The following is a 17,248-nucleotide window of genomic DNA, read 5'->3' as shown; positions in this document are numbered from 1 at the left end:
TTGTAATATTGAAATGTTTGACTTACGACTAAGAGCGTCACCAACAGGGTTATCCTTGCCAGGGACATATTCGATCATACCTCCAAATTGTTGGAAGATCTGACTCCACCTAGCTTGCCTATCACTCTATTGGGCACTAGGCATGTTTTACAACCATTTAAGTGCCTGATGATCAATCTTTACTATTAATTCCCTCCCATAAAGGAAAGGTTTCCAATGCTTAAGAGCCATGATCACCTCTAAAAGCTCTTTGTCATAAACCGAATAATTCTTTTCAGCATCATCATTCAACTTGCGGCTGTAGAGTAAGCCACTGGTCTGTCGTCTTGCTGTAAAACAGCCCTGATGGCAAGGTTACTAACATCAGTGATAACCTTGAATGGGTCATCCCATGATGTCATCTTGAGCAGTTGTGCTTCTGAGGCCACTTTCTGTAATGCATGGAAGGCCAAAGTACTTTGCCCATAATGGACACTTTCTGGCGACGCATCTTCACACCCTTGAGTAGATCTGTAAGAGATGCTGCAAGATCGGAAAATTTGACCATGTAGGTACTATAGGCTTGGCAAAGACCCACAAATACTATGATTTCCTAGGCCATCGTAGGTACATCCCAATCCAATATAGCTTGTACCTTGTCGAGGTCCAAACGAATATCAAACTCACTGATAACGTATCCCAAATAATGAACCTCTCAGAGGCCAAATGCACACTTTTTTTTGATAATGTAGAGCTTATTGTCACGCAAAAGTTGTAACACCTTCTCCACATCCCACTCATGCTGCTCTGTTGTGGCATAAAAGATGAGTATATCATCCAAGAAGATGAATACACACTTCCCAATCAGCTCAAGAAATACCCAAGATATCATTTTCTTGAATGTTGTTCGTGCATTGGTGAGGCCAAATGGCATTACCACGAACTCGTAATGGCCACTCTCGGTCCGAAAAGCCGTCTTAGAAACTTGGTGAAAGCCATTCTTGAGGTCTATTTTTGAAAAATATTTAGCACCATTAAGATACTCCAGAATGTACTCTATTCTAGGCATTGGGAACTTATTCTTGATTGTGAGCTTGTTGGGTGCCGTGTAATCCAAACATAAACGTGCAATCTTATCTTTCTTTTGCACAAATAAAATGGGTACAACGAACGGCATCAATGATGGCCAGATCAATCCGGCCCGGAGTAATTGAGATAATTGTTGTTCTAGTTCGGCCTCCAATGCCTTAAAAAGGCCATAGGGGAACTTATTGGGCGGCTCTGTCCCAGGGAACAACTCAATGCGATGATTCTCAGAACGAGGGTAGGAGTTGTAGTGGAAGATAGTCCCTCAACATGATGTCTTGGAACTTTGGAAGGAGACTTGCCAACTTCTTTTCTAAGGGGATTGCTGGTTGAACAACAGGTTGTTGGGCGCGGACATAAATCAATACACACTCAATCCCTTCTCTGAGAACTCACTGGGCCTGTACATGTGAAATGAGAGGGATTCCTTGAATGCTCCTATCCCCGCAGATTATGACGGGCTCAGGTAAACCGTCAACAATTGTGAAGATGTCCTGTTGCCAATCAGGAATGGGCAACTGCTCTCAGAACCACTGGATGCCGAGAATCATGTCACACCCCGTCAACAATTGTGAAGGCGTCCTGTCACCAATCAGGAATGGGCACATGCTCTTGAAACCACCGGATGCCGAGTGATGTGTGCAGAGACCAGGTGTAAACCCATCCACGACTAAATTATGAGACACTAATGTGCAACTCATCTTCTTAGCCAACTGCGGAGAGATGGCATCCTCCAAGGTGCCCACGTCAAATAGGACAATGAATTGTTGTCTCTTTGTTGTGCCATAAGCATAGATGAGAGCTTTCGTCTACCCTTCAGTATCGCCCTCCTACTAATCATCAAATACCACTAGGGGTACTACATTTAAAGAGGGTAATAGCATAACGGCATTCGTGTTTGAAGATGAAGGGGTGGATGTAGCTTCAACGGCGGCTGCTGTGGAGGAGGAGCTTTGGTGGCTTTATAAGCCTGTAACTTAGTGCAATCCTTCTTACCATGGCCTATTTGAAAAGACAACGATTCTCTGTTTGGAACCACTTTTTCTCATCTGGCTGGAGATAACCTCCAGCAATGCCCTCCTTGGCCTTCTCCTCAGGCGTCGTTTTTGGCTTAGCCTCTGTGGTTTTCTTGGCGCCTCAAGTGCTCTGAGACTTATTGTCCTTAATGTCTTTATTGTTCTGAGTACCCTTACTTGGCTGGGATGAAGATTGTTGCTGTTGTTGGGGTCTGGTTTTGATCTAGACCTACTTAGGCTTACCTCCATTCAGAATCGTCTCTTGATTCTGTGCCAGAGTCAAAGCTTGGTCCATAAGACTGAGGCTCGAAATTGCGAACAAGAAACCTAAGGTTTGCATCTAGTCCCTCAAAAACTGTATCAGCTTCTCGTCTTCCATATCTATAAAAAGAAGCTATTTTCTAAACATATAGCTTATGGCATAGTTATGGTTTCTCATAATCATTGCTACAACTCATCCTCCAAATTGGTCGTGTATCAAGGTGGAAAGAATCTTACTTTGAGGTCCGACACAAAAGTCTCCCATACATAATGGATTGTGCTTGTGGTTAGGTCTGTATGGAGACTTGACCAATGCTGCCACCAAGTAACGGCTTCTCCCATGAGGTGTGGAGCCACCAGATGGACTTTGCCTTGTGGATCTGAAACTTTAACTAAAGGAAAATATACAATGAATTGGTGAATAAACTATGTAACTACATAATGATCACACTTAACATCATACTTACTGAAATTTGATTGAGCTCATGTGATGGCGGTTGATGGAGCGGATGAGGTACTAGGACCTGGTGCCATTTTGGGAAGAGTTGCCATAAGACTAGCATAAAGGGTTGCTAGCAATTGCTAATGCTTGAGTTGCATGGCTTCCTGATCTAGCTTGTGTTGGTATTCTGACGCCGCCCATTCTGCCTAGCGTCGGTCTTCACCCTCCCTGCGTTTGGCTTCCTTTATCTGTCGTGCCTCATCAAGTTCCCGTCTTAGTTGTTTCTCCATAAGAAGCAGCATCTGCTGAAAATTTTGGGAACCCTGTTCTATAAACAGCTCTTTAGGTTGCTCTTTAGGCTGTTCTTTTTTTTCTTCTACTTCTTTTGCTTCTTGTAACTGTAGCCTGAGTAACCTGTTTTGCTCCATTAGATCTTGAAGGAGTATATTTGCGCTTTGCGGAAGCGTTTCTTCTTTTCTTGTGTCTTCGGGGACACTTTCTTCTACAGTGGTGTCCTCGTGGACACTTTCTTCTGCAATGATGCCTTCTTGGTAACTTCTTTCTTCTTCTCCTAACATGGTGAATGGTTGAGTAGTTGTTCCTGACCTCACTTTTACCATTCACTGATTTTGTCTCACTTAGGTAGTCAAGTTGGGTCACAACCAGAAGCTCTAATACCAATGTAACATGCAACTGCCTAGATCGTGTAACACACAGCAAGACCTTTATACCTTTATGTAGTCAGCATGAAGCAATCCACTTAAATCTTTTATACATAGAAGGTAGAGCTGAAGAGAGAGAGAGAGAGAGAGAGAGAGACAACACCAGATTGGGTCCCAATTTACCCACTAAAGCTCCCCCCACCCCCCCCCCCCCCCCCGGCGCCCCAAAAAAAAGAGTATTTGCTTATATTTCTTTCGAGAACTGTTACAATGCAAAGACCTTACTGAGAATTGACTAACGGAGACTGCCAAATGCAAGGACGTTGTAGACCGGACGTTTGCCGAACCATCAAACGAAGCCAATTTTGAAGCCACTTCGGATAGCCTTATGCACACCCAGATCTGCTGAAGGAGGTGCACTACCGAAGGCTGACTGTTGAAGCAATCTTCGGGGCTGCCCATGGACTGAAGCACTAGGTGCTTGGCTGAGATTTATGCATGTAAAAGACCAAGGTCTTTAAGCACACATATCTGCACTGTTTTCTATGACTGAAGAATGATTTATGAGATGGTTTTTGCAAGGGATTATGGGGCTGCTTATATAGTATCAACAGGTTGCTGGTCGGTGACCTATACTGCTGTCATCCGGGAGAAAAGTCCGACGACTTAATGAAAAGTATTACTTAATGCTTGCGCATTTCACTGATGGGACGTTTTGCTGCTGTAGCATATTTTGATGCTGGCCGACTGGTAACACCTGCTGCTAATGACTGTTAGCAGCCCGTAAGAGGCAACCGCAATTAAGGCTAGTGTGGGCAACAAGGTGGACAACTAGCAATTGCATGGGCAGCAGCATGGGAACAGCACGGGCACACCAATGGGCAGTTTTCATATGAGCCAGGCTGGCCAAGGGGCCAAGGGTTGGGCACCTTTTTAGACCAGTGTGAGCATTTTAAGTGATTTTTACGACAGTTTTGTAGGGCTTGCAAAAGGCTGGGCGACTGGACATGAATTTTTCTATAAACAGGAACCCCAGCCTCCAATTTACTTATCATATACTCTGCACTGAAGGCTTTCTAGCAAGCAAAGAGCACAAGCAATTGGAGAGAAAAGGAGTGATCTGGCAGCCAGCCTTAGCTTCAAGATCAGCAAGCAACTTGGGCTGAGATCAGCAGGAAAATGATCATCTTCGTACTTTGAACAATTCAATTGTATACCATCCATTGTACATAATACAAATTAGCATTAGGGTTTCTAGTGTGTGCTTTGTGTTTTCTTGTCTTCTGTTGCACTGCTATTTCTGTTAACACAATCAAAGCACTAGGAGCTCTACAAGAGGTGAAGGGCAGACTCAATCATAATGAAGGCTAGCACTAAAGCGAGATGCTTATGCATTGTATCATATAGGCTTGTAACTTGAATTTTGTGTTGGGTTAAGATCTTTGAAATAACAAGAAAGAGAACGTATGCAATGTGTGACCCGAAACTAAGAAGTCTTGTGCTGTCAGCTGAATAAATCCCTACAGAAATTTTATAAATGAAGGTCAATGCATATGTATTGAGCTCATTCACATCAACAAGAGAGAATATAGGGTAAATATGCTAGGATAGTAGTAAAAGGGACTTTCTTCCAAGACATGAGAGTGTGTAAACCATAGTCACATGAAACGGGAAACGGAACAATAACGACAAGGCTATCGGAAACGGAAACGGAAACGACTTAATCTTGGAAATGGAAACAGATAAGAAACGGCTTCTTGGAAACAACATAGTTATATTTTGTATGCAGCCTTAAGAGTTTCATCAAGAAACGGCACAAAGGAAACGAGAAACGGTTGACATTGGAAACGGAGTTTCCAATCCGAATATGAACACGTTTTTTCATAAAATGATATGAGGATTTTGTGTTTATGTGCACATCCACATACACACTTTTCAAAAACCCTATATATAACATGCATTCAAAGGATACTTAAAGAACTTTTACCTGTATATTTTAGCCCACTAAAATGACCCCTTTTTCTCTACAAACTAACAATTTTTCCCCTAAACTCCACTTAAAGAGCCATGAAGTAAATAGATATTTCTATAAATTTCACTTAAATATACATTTACAAAACCCCGTATGTTGAACCCACATGCTGTCTTACAAATGTTGTAGTAGACCCCCAAGCCTTCCCCATTCCTAAATGATGATGATCATCTCCTTCAAGAAGAGCCACCATGAAGGAAGGGCTCTCTCTCCTTGATTATCTATGGTCCTCACCTAGTCCGTTGTGACTGTCCATGGCAGGCTACTTGTTTACCTAAGAAACATAAAATTCGTTTTCTTTCGAACAGAAAGGCATCAAAAAACTCACTTCATCAGCAAGTAGAAGCAAGTGCTCGTCTTTACAAAACTGCACAATTTTCTTCTGGTTCTCTTCTGATAGCACCTGCACAGTAGCATTCTTCAAATCACCCTTTCTCAACTCTTCTGACATGACCCCCTACTACGTGCACAGCCACCATACCTGGCCTGTGGGGTTTCCGGGATTGATGACAACTAGTGCTCTAACATTGATGCCTGCCACAATAGCAGCTTCAAGCCGCAACTTCAATTCAGAAACCTCAAGACCCCAACCTGTGCTTTCATTTAAATAATATGGCACCTGTTGCCAGAAAAAAAGGGTTTAACTTCTCATAAACAAGAGATAACAAAATCAAGCTTCGGACATAATAATTAAAAGAACAATCCTCTCAGCAGTCGGGAGAAAGAAATACTTACATAATAAAGCAAAAGCATCAAGACATGTACATAATCACTTTAAATCAGCAACTATATCTTTGTTTCAAGGAAGAAGCTGCAGCCCATTGAGGGAATGTATGCATTCTCCCATTGAGCATTTTACCACTCATGCAAAAGCCCAGCATAGGCTTCCACCAGGAAAAATGAAGCAACTACACAACATAGTGTGTGTGCTACCCACATGAAAAAGCCTCTCCTTGAAAAGTTCTTACATGCCTGTGGGTCCCACGGGTGTGCCTCCAATTACCTCAGGTGGTGATCTATTTGTCTCACAGTGGAACTCTTCTTGCTTCCACACCTGTCGGAGGTTCTTTGATGGAACTTTTGAGGTACTCTCTTGCACCTTCAAGTTGCCCTTTCCTATTAAGAACTTCATGGAATCCATTGACCCTTTAATTAATCACCAGCTCTTTTTTCTCTCCTTTAAAACTTTGAAGACTGTTCCTCTTGGCTTTCTTTGAAAAAGTCTTTATATAGGCCTTTCCTGAAACCTTTCACTGTCTACAGTCATGTATTCCCCCCAGTATCCAAACAGCACCTCATTGCTTACAACCATCCACCAGATGCCCAACCTCTGTCTAGCTCATTTTAACGTAAGAATCTTGTAGTGACTTGTTACTTCTATATCCTATATAACAGGTGAAGTGCTCCTTAATTTGTAAATTTTGAAGGAAGGAGTCAAACCCGTATGTATGTATGCCTGTCTGTGTGCACGCATGCATGTGTGCTAGTCATAGTTGCAAGCATTCTTTGCATTCGCACATTCGCATACGAGTATGCTACGTATGCTAAAGAATGCTGCAAGCCTTGGCAAGGTTGCATTCAAGACCTTATTATGTATGGATAAAATCATGAAACTTATGCCCAAATTACTAATTATGGGAGAAGAAAAGAGAACACAAACTAAGATTTAAAGTTACAACTTACAAACTGAAAATAAAAATGAGGGTCGATACAACACCTTAAAATCTCAATTTTTTACACGTTGTCCTTACAAGAATCCAAATTTTGGTTAGACGCCCGTTTTTAAATGTTGGGAAGAAGCGAAGAATGCAAGCCTCTGCAATCGCGAGTTTGCTGCATTCTTTGCAAACGTTTGCATACCCTTGCAAACGAGAATGTTTGCAACTATGGTGCTAGTTAATTTGTAAATCAGAAAGAAAAAGCAAAGAACAACTCTATCTTTACCAGGGTCCCGCCGTGAAGAGCAATCGATGCTGAATATAAGGGATACTGTGGGATAGGACACATAATGCCATCCCTATCACATGTTATTGTAAGTTGCATCATCATGTGGACCTGCAAAATGAACTTTCCAAATTTGAAAAGGCCGTGCAAAAACTGAAATGAAAAGAAAGTAGACTATGCGTGCCAAACAAACCCCAGGACTAGCTCCATCTGTAAGAAAGATGTCTTCTGCATCTGCAGGATATCCATCGCGCTTCTCAATCCCTTCTGCGATGGCAGCCCTTAGTGCTTTCACACCCTGCCAAAATTTTAAAAATAAAGTCAGTGTAGACCATCTTTGTACTCCAGTACAGTAACAAGAACAACCTTAAAATTCTAAGTCACAAAAACATCAACATTATCTTGATTGAACAAGACATGAGAAAAGTTCTCATGTAGTGTTTCATGCTTCAGCCTCAACATTCAAAAGCATGTGTCATGTTAGGGCTTCAAGGGTTAGGGTTTAGCAAAGGAATAAGCCAATATTGTGAGCCCCCCTGGAACCAGAAAAAGTAGGTTGCCTACCCAAGCGGCAAGAGTGAATGCAATTAATAAACACTAACACAAGTAGGTCTACTTATGGAGGATATCAAAGCAGGGCATGGCTACAAGAAGGCAGATGGTTATGCACATGATACAACAGATGAAGAAGCCGCAATAATGGGACACCACATCGCCTAGTTGCATTTGACAAAGAAGCATTGAGAAGAAGAGAGGACCAAATGGATGGAGCACAAGCTTAAGAAGAAGAACGGAAGATTTAAGTAAAGCACACTGCAGCTGCCAGAAAAGCCTGAGAGAAGAACTTGCAATGTTCAAGAAACAGATACAACATGAACGAGCCTAGTTTTAGACCTAGGTAACAAATACAAGTGCGGTTGAAGAGCATTCAATGCATGTGCCATGCGGCTACTAATTAGGGTTAAGGTTCAGCCCATGTTGTGAGTCCTAACAAAAAAGGCTATGTGCGAATGCAATTAATGCAAAAGATAGATTAACACAAGTTGACACAAGTTAACACAACTAACATTTGTTAGCTAGCTAGTTGGCCCACTTTGAATATAAACTTAAAAACTTCCCCACTCCTCGTAACTTACGTGTATGTGGTCAGGCCAGCAGGCATTGCAGCTAGCCCCAGAGTACAGCCGCACCAGAGGTACACTGATTGATCGGGCTATAGAGCTGGGGCGGTCCAGGCGCCCCAAGATGGGAGGCCCATCTCGACACCGGCGGAGACTACAACAGAGGATCAGGACCATACTAGCATGGCATGGGAGACGTCCAGTCAGAGTACTCACCATGGAGGACATTGAGGATATCCGCCATCGACCGATGAGAGACATCTTTGGATAGTGATGTGTATGATGCTTACCTTTGTTGCTGGAGTTTTCCTCCCAGATGTTATCCATTAGGAGCTCCTAGTACCGTACTTTTCCTCATAGTTGTTTCAGTTTCAGTTAGTTGTTTAGTTGTTTTTAGCTTTCCTTACACAGACATTGTATCAGATCCACCAATTGTTGTAACCTTTTTGGTCTCATAGGTCATTTTGGCCTTCTGAAGACGTTAATATATCATTTCATTTCTCTCTCTAGTAGACCTTAGACAAACTCTCTCTCTCTCTCTCTCTCTCTCTCTCTCTCTCTCTCTCTCTCTCTCTCTCTCTCTCTCTCTCTCGCGCGCGCGCGCAGGGGCATGCCTTGCAGGGGTGTTGATACCCATCTTGTTATATGCTGATGATATTGTTCTAATCTCAAACTCTCCGGAGGGATTACAAAGACATCTAGATGCATTACAGGCATTCTGTGCGGATAGAGATCTGACAGTGAACCTTGGGAAAACCAAGGTTATGGTGTTTAACACCACACAGGCATGGGTGACGAGATCAGACCCTCAGTTCACTTTCCGAGGGGAGCCGGTTGAGTACGTCAGGCCATATGTCTACTTGGGAGTTACTTTCACAGGACCGCGTTTCTCCCTGAAGGAGGCAATAGCAACTAGATTAGCTCAAGGGCATGCAACCTTGGGGGCACATGAGAGGCAATGTGCACACATACAGTTTCAGGAGCCGCGCACCAAATTGTGGCTATTTGATACACTTGTCACACCGACCCTCCTGTACGAAGCTCCAATCTAGGGGCCCAGCATACATCCCAGATCTCAAAGAGGGACGGATGAGGGATGGAGGCAAATGGAGAGACCATTGATTATGATGATTGCCCGCATGATTCGGAGCAAATCATCGGTACCACATGAGATTGTTCCGGCTGAGCTAGGTGCCGCACCAGTAGTGATCGAGGCCCTATTCCAGGCAGTTACCTTTTTACAGTGGCTATGGGAGCTCCCTCAACAGAGGTACTCCCGATTGGCATTGACCTCATCCATACAGTTGGCAGAGGATGGAGATACTCATTGCTGGTATGCTCAAATGAGATCATGGTTTGACCTACATGGTTTGTTGATAGAGGCACTACCACCCTTTCAGTACAGTCTGGATTGTGCATTTTTGGATCTCACCTGCTCAGAGCAAAATCGCGTGATCAGGATGGATATCATCAGAGTGGACACAGAGAGGACATGGACTAGTCCCCTTGAGCCCTTAGCCACTAAAATGGCTCATTACAAGAGCCATTTTCTGCACACCCCACCAGATGGTTTTATCGCCCGCCCGATGTACATGGATGTACACCTATCACATGGGGTACGTTGTGCCATTGGACACATCAGGACCTCATCACACCAGCTACGGATTGAGACAGGGTGATATGTGCATCACATCTCGCATGACCACATTTGTCAACTATGCTACCAGGAGGTAGAGTTAGAGGAGCACTACATTTGCCGATGTACAGTCTATTACGAGATCCGAGGGAGATATCACTGCCTCTTTCGAGAGGGTTTTGGGCCGTTACGAAGGGTCATGGAGTTTGAGGATTAGAGATGCCTGGGATTGTTCCTACTTGAGCTGAGGAGACACAGAGAGACCCTCTTGGCAGACAGGAGACCAAGCCATGATGTACCTAGACATGATCTTGACAGATTTCTTCAGCACCCCCGCAGCCCAGCCCACACACCTCCTGATACCTCCTCCATCAAGCCATCAAGACACCAGCCACACTCCCAGGGAGTCACCATTGATAGAGCAATCGTCTTGTGTCGTGCTCATTGGCCACGCCCACCATGATCCTGACCACGGCATCCTCACCATCGCCAGATCAGAGCCATTATTGCTAGCATCGGAGGCACCTACCTCACTTCTACGACCTCTCCATTCTAGGTAGCCCCATGGCGGAGATATTTGATATGAGGAGAGGGCAGCTCTTCAACTAATCAGCATACATGGATCATCTAGGAGTCTTACTTACAGTTCTTATAACTGTAAGATAGTCAATTTATTGTACTTTTCAGTTTCATTTGGTTGTTCTCTTTGATGAGACACCAACTTCAAATGTACTCTTAGTTTTGGTCTCATACGCCATCATGGCCTCTTAGAGACATTAATATATCATTTCATTTCTCTCTCTCTCTGCAGCAGCCACGCGCTTCACCATGTGTTCAGCAGCCAGAGCCAGATTGACACGGGGATAAGCAGCATTGGCTATGCTAGAGAGACAGTGCCACCAGGCGCATTTTCAGGAGCCCCGGATGAAGGGGTGGCTATTTGACACATTAGTCACACCGGCACTGATGTATGGAGCAACGGTATGGGCGCCAGGACTTGCTACCCATTGGTGGACACAGATAGAGAGACCACAGGCCCTCATGATGGCACGCATGATACGCAGCAAACCGTCAGTACCTCATGACATTATCCGAGCAGAGTTTGCTACGCCTCCTATGATGGTAGAGGCCATATTCCAGACTATATGCCTACTAGACAGATTCACAAAGATGCCACAGGACAGATTGTCATACAGAGCTTTTGAGGCATCTAGACAGCTGGCTGAGGCAGGAGACAAAGGATCATGGTATGCACAGGTCACACATTGGTTCTCACAGCATGGCCTAGACATGGATCATCTACCACCATTCCAATATGACAGGGATGCACCACATATCCGTCTCTCTCATAGTGAGAGGAACAGAGTATTGAGACAGGACCTATGGCAGCTCTATACACGAGAGACATGGATATCACCTACACAGCCTCTTCCACCGAAGATGCTACACTACAGAGATCACTTCATGAGTATCACTGATGATGGATTTATAGAGAGGCCTAGATACATGGAGGGCTTGTTACCACACGGCTCCCGAGTAGCTATTGGTCAGCTTAGAGTCTCATCACATCGATTGGAGATCGAGACTGGCAGAGCAGCACGGATCCCCCAAGAGGAGAGGGTATGCAGATTGTGCAGAGAGGAGATGGAGAGTGAGGAGCATTATGTATGCAGAGAGAGCATATACAGCCATCAAAGAGAGAGATATCCCATTTTATTCAGAGAGCCACATTCCCTACGCCAGATCTTTGAGGCAACAGACCAGCGCATACTGGGGAGATTCATTCTAGACATACAGCGTCACAGAGAGACATCATTACAGGCTCAGACAGCTCCAAAGGGGGGACGACAGACACAGATTACTACATTTTTTCAGAGATCCACCCCACTCCCAGCCCCTACAGAGCAGGGAATTACTCTCCAGAGAGCAGAGACACTCAGAGCCCGCAAGAGACAGAGGACACCTGGCTTTCCCTATACCAGAGAGAGATGACAGAGATCAGAGGTCAGTTTCATAGAGAGGGTGCGGAGCAACTGGCTCGCTTCAGAGCACACCCAGCTGTGGACACCCCCTTCATTGATGTATACCATTCTATACCCCCAGTATGGTACAGGATGGAGCTAGCTAGGTTGCATATCATGATTGTATACTCCATGCATATAGCTTTGCATTCTCCTAGTAGTAGAGCTCCATCACCTCCCCCACTCATTGTACTTATTGCACACCTAGATTCAGCTTTTTAGTTCAGTACTTTTTCATTTTGTTGGGATGACAGAGGATACCCCACACAAGTACACTGATTTGTCTCATAGGCCGAGTTCGGTCTTTTGGAAGACGTTAATAAAATCTCTCTCTCTCTCTCTCTCTCTCTCTCTCTCTCTCTCTCGTCCCAGGACTAGGGCTCACAATGGGGTCACGACGTACGACAAATAACCCTAAAAAAGATACCACTCTACAAGTATGGCGCTGATGATGAGCCAGTGTGTCACATGGCACCTCAGTGCATGGGTGCATGTGACGTTCCCTCTTGCTTAGCTTGGCGGTAGTTGCATGGCCTCCAAGGAGTCTGCCAATATCTGTGGGTACTCTTGGAAGAATTCCTCATCAAGCAAAACGGCTTTATAAGTGTCTGGGTCTCTGGTCTTTGAACTTGGTGTAGAATTCTCGGAGTCTTCAACTGAAACCATGCTTCCACTTGTAGAGCTTAGGCTCAATAACTTCTACTTCATCAACCACTTCAAGCTCCTCCTCATCCAGAACCTCTTGCAAGGATGGTCCAAGATAAGGCTTTAACCATGAGACGTGGAAGACATCATGCATTGAGCTTCATGGAGAGACATCATTGAGAATCTTTATAATAGAAAACGGACCAAAGCTTCGAAAAGAGATCTTGGGACAACGCTTGCCCACTTGCTTTAACCGTTGCTTCATGCTTCAGAGAAATACCCAATCCTTGTAGTTGACATCTCATCTAGACATGTTGGCTTGCCTCGTGTATGCTTCCTATGCTTTGGCTAGGCGCTGCTTCATGGACTCAATAATCCTGAAAATGTTTGTGGTCTTGTTGGCCTCCAATGGTGGCGACACCATCCTCATTATAAGAAGAGATGAGAAATGGCAACCAAATGCTGCCTCCTATGGATTCCTACCAATAATGGATGAATGAGTGTCACTTAGGATAGCCTGCATCAAAGGAAGATCCTATTCCCATTAATGGGTGGGAGCTTGGGTGGGACTCGGGAGGTCGTCCCACCCTCAACATGATGTCTTGGAACCATAGAAGGAGACCTACCAACTTTTCCTCTAAGGGTGTTGCTGATTGAACAGCAAACTGTTGGGCGCGAACATAGATCAACGCACACTCAACTCCTTTTTCAATTGCTCCCTGGGCCTGGACAAGTGAAATTAGTGGGATTCCAGGAATGCTCCTATCCCCGCGAATTATGACAGGCTCAAGTAAACCGTCATCAATGGTGAAGGTGTCTTGCAGCCAATCAAGAAAGGGCACATATTCTGAAAACCATTGGATACCCAAGAATCATGTCACACCCCAAGAGTGGTGAAACAATGAAATCTCGCCGAAATGTAGCCTTTTAAACATGAAACTCAAATTGTTGAGCTTAATGAGTAGTGTGTGTGCGGACCACATGTGAACCCATACACAACTAGATGGCATGACACCAAGGTACAGCCCATCTTAGTAGCCAACTGCGGAGAGATGGCATCCTTAGAGCTACCCATGTCGAAAAGGACAATGACATGATGCCCCTTCGTTATGCCATAGGCACGGATTAGAGCTTTCGTTCACCCTCCTACTTATCATCAAATACCACTCGAGGTACTAGATTCAAAGAGGGCAATAGCTCAATAGCATTCGCAATTGAGGGTGGGGTGGTAGGGGTAACTTCGATGGTGGCCACTATAGAGGATGACGCTTTGGTGGCTTTCTCCACCTGCCACTTCGTGCAATCCTTCTTACCATGGCCTACTTGATGGCAGAAGAAACATCGGTTCTCTGCCTAGTACCACTTTTTCACGTTTGGCTGGAATAACCTCCAATAATTCCCTCCTTGGCCTTCTCCTCACGCATCTTTTTAGGCTTGGCATCTGTGTTTTCTCTTGCCGCTTGAGTTGCTCTGACTTGTTGTCCTTATTATCTTTATTGTTCTGTGTTCCCTTACCTGGCTAGGATGACGATTGTTGCTACTACTGGGTTTGGGGCTTCACTCGACCTTCTTGGCCTTGCCTATGTTCAACATCATCTCCTAATTCTAAGCCAAAGTCAGAGCCCAATCATATAGCTCAGGCTCAAAATTCTATACAAGAAACCAGATGTTCATATCCAACCCCCTAAGAAACTATTTCAGCTTCTCTTCTTCTGACTTCCCCAACCGTTGTGCCATGGTTATAACCTTGTTGGAATAGGTCAGTATGGGAGACCCATTCTAGGAGAGTTTGTAAAACTTATCCTCCAAATTGGTCATATACTGGGGTGGAAGAAACCTAGTTTTGAGGTCAGACACAAAAGTATCCCATACGTAATGAGTCCTACCCGTGGTTGGATCTGCATGAAGACTTGACCAATGTTGTCATCGAGTAATGGCTTCCCCAATGAGGTGTGGAACCGCCAATGGACTTTGTCTGAGAATCTGTAACTTTAGCCAATGGAAAATACGCAACAAATTGATGTACAAATTTAGTGACTACAGAATGATCACACTTCCCATCATACTTACTAAAGTTTGGTTGAGCTCGAATGACGGTGGTGGAGAAACTAGGACTTGGTGCCAACTTGGGAAGTGTTGCCACCAAACTGGCATGTAATGTTGCCAGTAACTACTAATGCTAGAGTTGCATGGCTTCCCGATTGAGCTTATGTTGATACTCACTCCCAACGCCATGCGTTCTACCTGGTGTCGATCTTTAGCATCCTTGTGTTTGGCTTCCTGTGTCTTTCGTTCCACAACAAGTTCTCATCGTCTTTGCTGCTCCATGAGAAGAAACGTGTGTTCAAAATTTTGGGGACCCTATGTCGCATTTTAGGGTTAGGGTTTACAACACAAATAAGCTATGATGGGTGGAAAATGCCCATGGTGTGTAAAGAGAGAGAGAGAGAGAGAGAGAGAAAGAAAGAAAGATTTTATTACCGTCTTCCAAAAGACCGAACTCGGCCTATGAGACAAATCAGTGTACCTGTGTGGAGTATCCTCTGTCATCCCAACAAAATGAAGCTCTAAAGAGAGTGGTTTACACAACTCAATGATTGATTGATTGATGTTGTAAATCCTTCACCGAGTACAATGCTTTTGTAGGCTTAGAGCCTTATCTTATAACTCGAACACACACATACTAAAACAGTGACACATGCCACATGTGCTAACATCACTGCTTACTACACACACACACATAATATCTAGCCTTAAGATGTTCATACACACATACATACTAACACTCATAAGGAAGTGTTCACACACATATATAAACAAGACCTTGATCCCAACAAAAACAAGGGATTGCCTCATACTGTGCCAAGGATAAATCTAGGCACATTGGCTCTAGTTTCTCGTGCCAAATATGGGTTCCCAAGGATAGAGAAAAACAAAGGATTAGTTCATACACCCAAAATAAAACAACATCCAACTTGGACTAAGCCCAATCATCCTCACAAAAGTTGGCTTCCTTCTTGGAAAGCTCCTTTTCTTCACCAACATTTGCAATGTTCTTGGAATAACAATTTTTTTCAAGATGATTGTTCTTCCCACAAATAATACATGCCACATGGTTTAAGGCTAAATTTCCAAATGATTACTTCTACCACACAATCTATAATGGTTATCTTTGGCTTGTCTTGAAAGATCCTTAAACTTTGCAACAAAGCTTTGTTCAGTGCAACCTTCACTTGACATTTGCTTTTCTTTCTTTCTTCTTCCACCAAGGCAAGATGATTCCTTCCAAGGTTGGATCCGGTACATTCTTCAAGGTTGTGACCAAGTTGTCATACTCTTCAAGCATGCTTTTGAGAAGCACTACCATTGCATCATCCTCAGTCATTGGAGATTCTACTATAGCTATTTGAGTCATAAGACCCCTCATCTTGTTGACATGTGCAGCAAGAGATTCTCTTGTTTTTAATTGTAACTCAAAAACAATAATCTTCAAAGAAAGTTTAGAATTTTTAGCACTAGCTCCAGAGAGTACATCAACTTTAGCCCAAGCTTCAGCAGGTGATTCAAGATCAGAAATATGATTTAGATAGTCATCACTCAGGACAAGAGCAATAATGGCATATACTCTTTCTTCTCTAGAAAGATCCTGGCTTGTTCTTACTTCTCCTTCATTAGCAGAAGAAGAGGTTTTACAATTAGTGTTTTTCACTAAACACCATAAGTTCTCTCTCATCAAATGAAACTTGATTTTCATGTTCTAGGTGCGAAAACCTTGCCCATTGAATTTATCTATGAACATGGGGGACGGCGACTATAAGTAAGGTAGCCGATCAAAGTGGAAACTACTCACGGCGACGCAGATGAACTAATAGCAATTGCAATAGCAACAATGTGACACATGGCTAGCAATAGCTAGTGACGCACAGGTGGCTGACGGCGTCAAAGAGCAGGTAGGCAATGTGTAGGCAACACTGGCAGAGGTGTCAACTCTAGTAGGCGGCAGCTAGGCGACAATGGTGGTGTTGAACAGTAGATGGCAAGAGACAGAAACAACAGAAAAAACCCTAACTTTACTTTGATACTAATTGTTGCATTTTAGGGTTAAGGTTTACAACAAAGATAAGCTATGGTGGGTGGAAAATGTCCATGGTGTTTCTTTGGGAGGAGAGAGAGAGAGAGAGAGAGAGAGAGAGAAAAGAAAGCTGTATTAACATCTACTAGAGGCCGAACTCGACCTAGAGAGAGAGAGAGTGATTTGCACGACTCAATGATTGATTGATGTTGTAAATCCTTCACCAAGTACAATGCTTTTATAGGCTTAGATCTTTATCTTCTGACTCAAACACACACACTAAAACAATGACACATGCCACATGTGCTAACATCACTCCTTACTACATAGA

General features: G+C 43.8%; 1 protein-coding gene across 2 annotated transcripts in view; it reads right to left on the bottom strand.

The window, feature by feature from the left end:
* Positions 1-17,248, bottom strand: part of LOC147603734 (alanine aminotransferase 2-like) — a 42,642-nt gene that overhangs the window by 9,885 nt on the left and 15,509 nt on the right. For both annotated transcript variants that reach the window (XM_086795810.1, XM_086795811.1), the window contains 4 exons: positions 7,616-7,720; positions 7,423-7,533; positions 5,960-6,097; positions 5,807-5,881 (listed from right to left, as the gene is read on the bottom strand). In XM_086795810.1, coding sequence (XP_086651936.1) covers positions 5,807-5,881; positions 5,960-6,097; positions 7,423-7,533; positions 7,616-7,720 — 429 coding nt within the window. The remainder of the gene's footprint in view (positions 1-5,806; positions 5,882-5,959; positions 6,098-7,422; positions 7,534-7,615; positions 7,721-17,248) is intronic.

Source organism: Cibotium barometz, chromosome 63 (assembly GCF_041138505.1).
Source record: "Cibotium barometz isolate CiBa-2024 chromosome 63, ASM4113850v1, whole genome shotgun sequence".
NCBI lineage: Eukaryota > Viridiplantae > Streptophyta > Polypodiopsida > Cyatheales > Cibotiaceae > Cibotium > Cibotium barometz.
The sequence above is the reverse complement of the archived record's forward strand: the minus strand, read 5'-3'. Positions and strand labels throughout refer to the sequence as shown.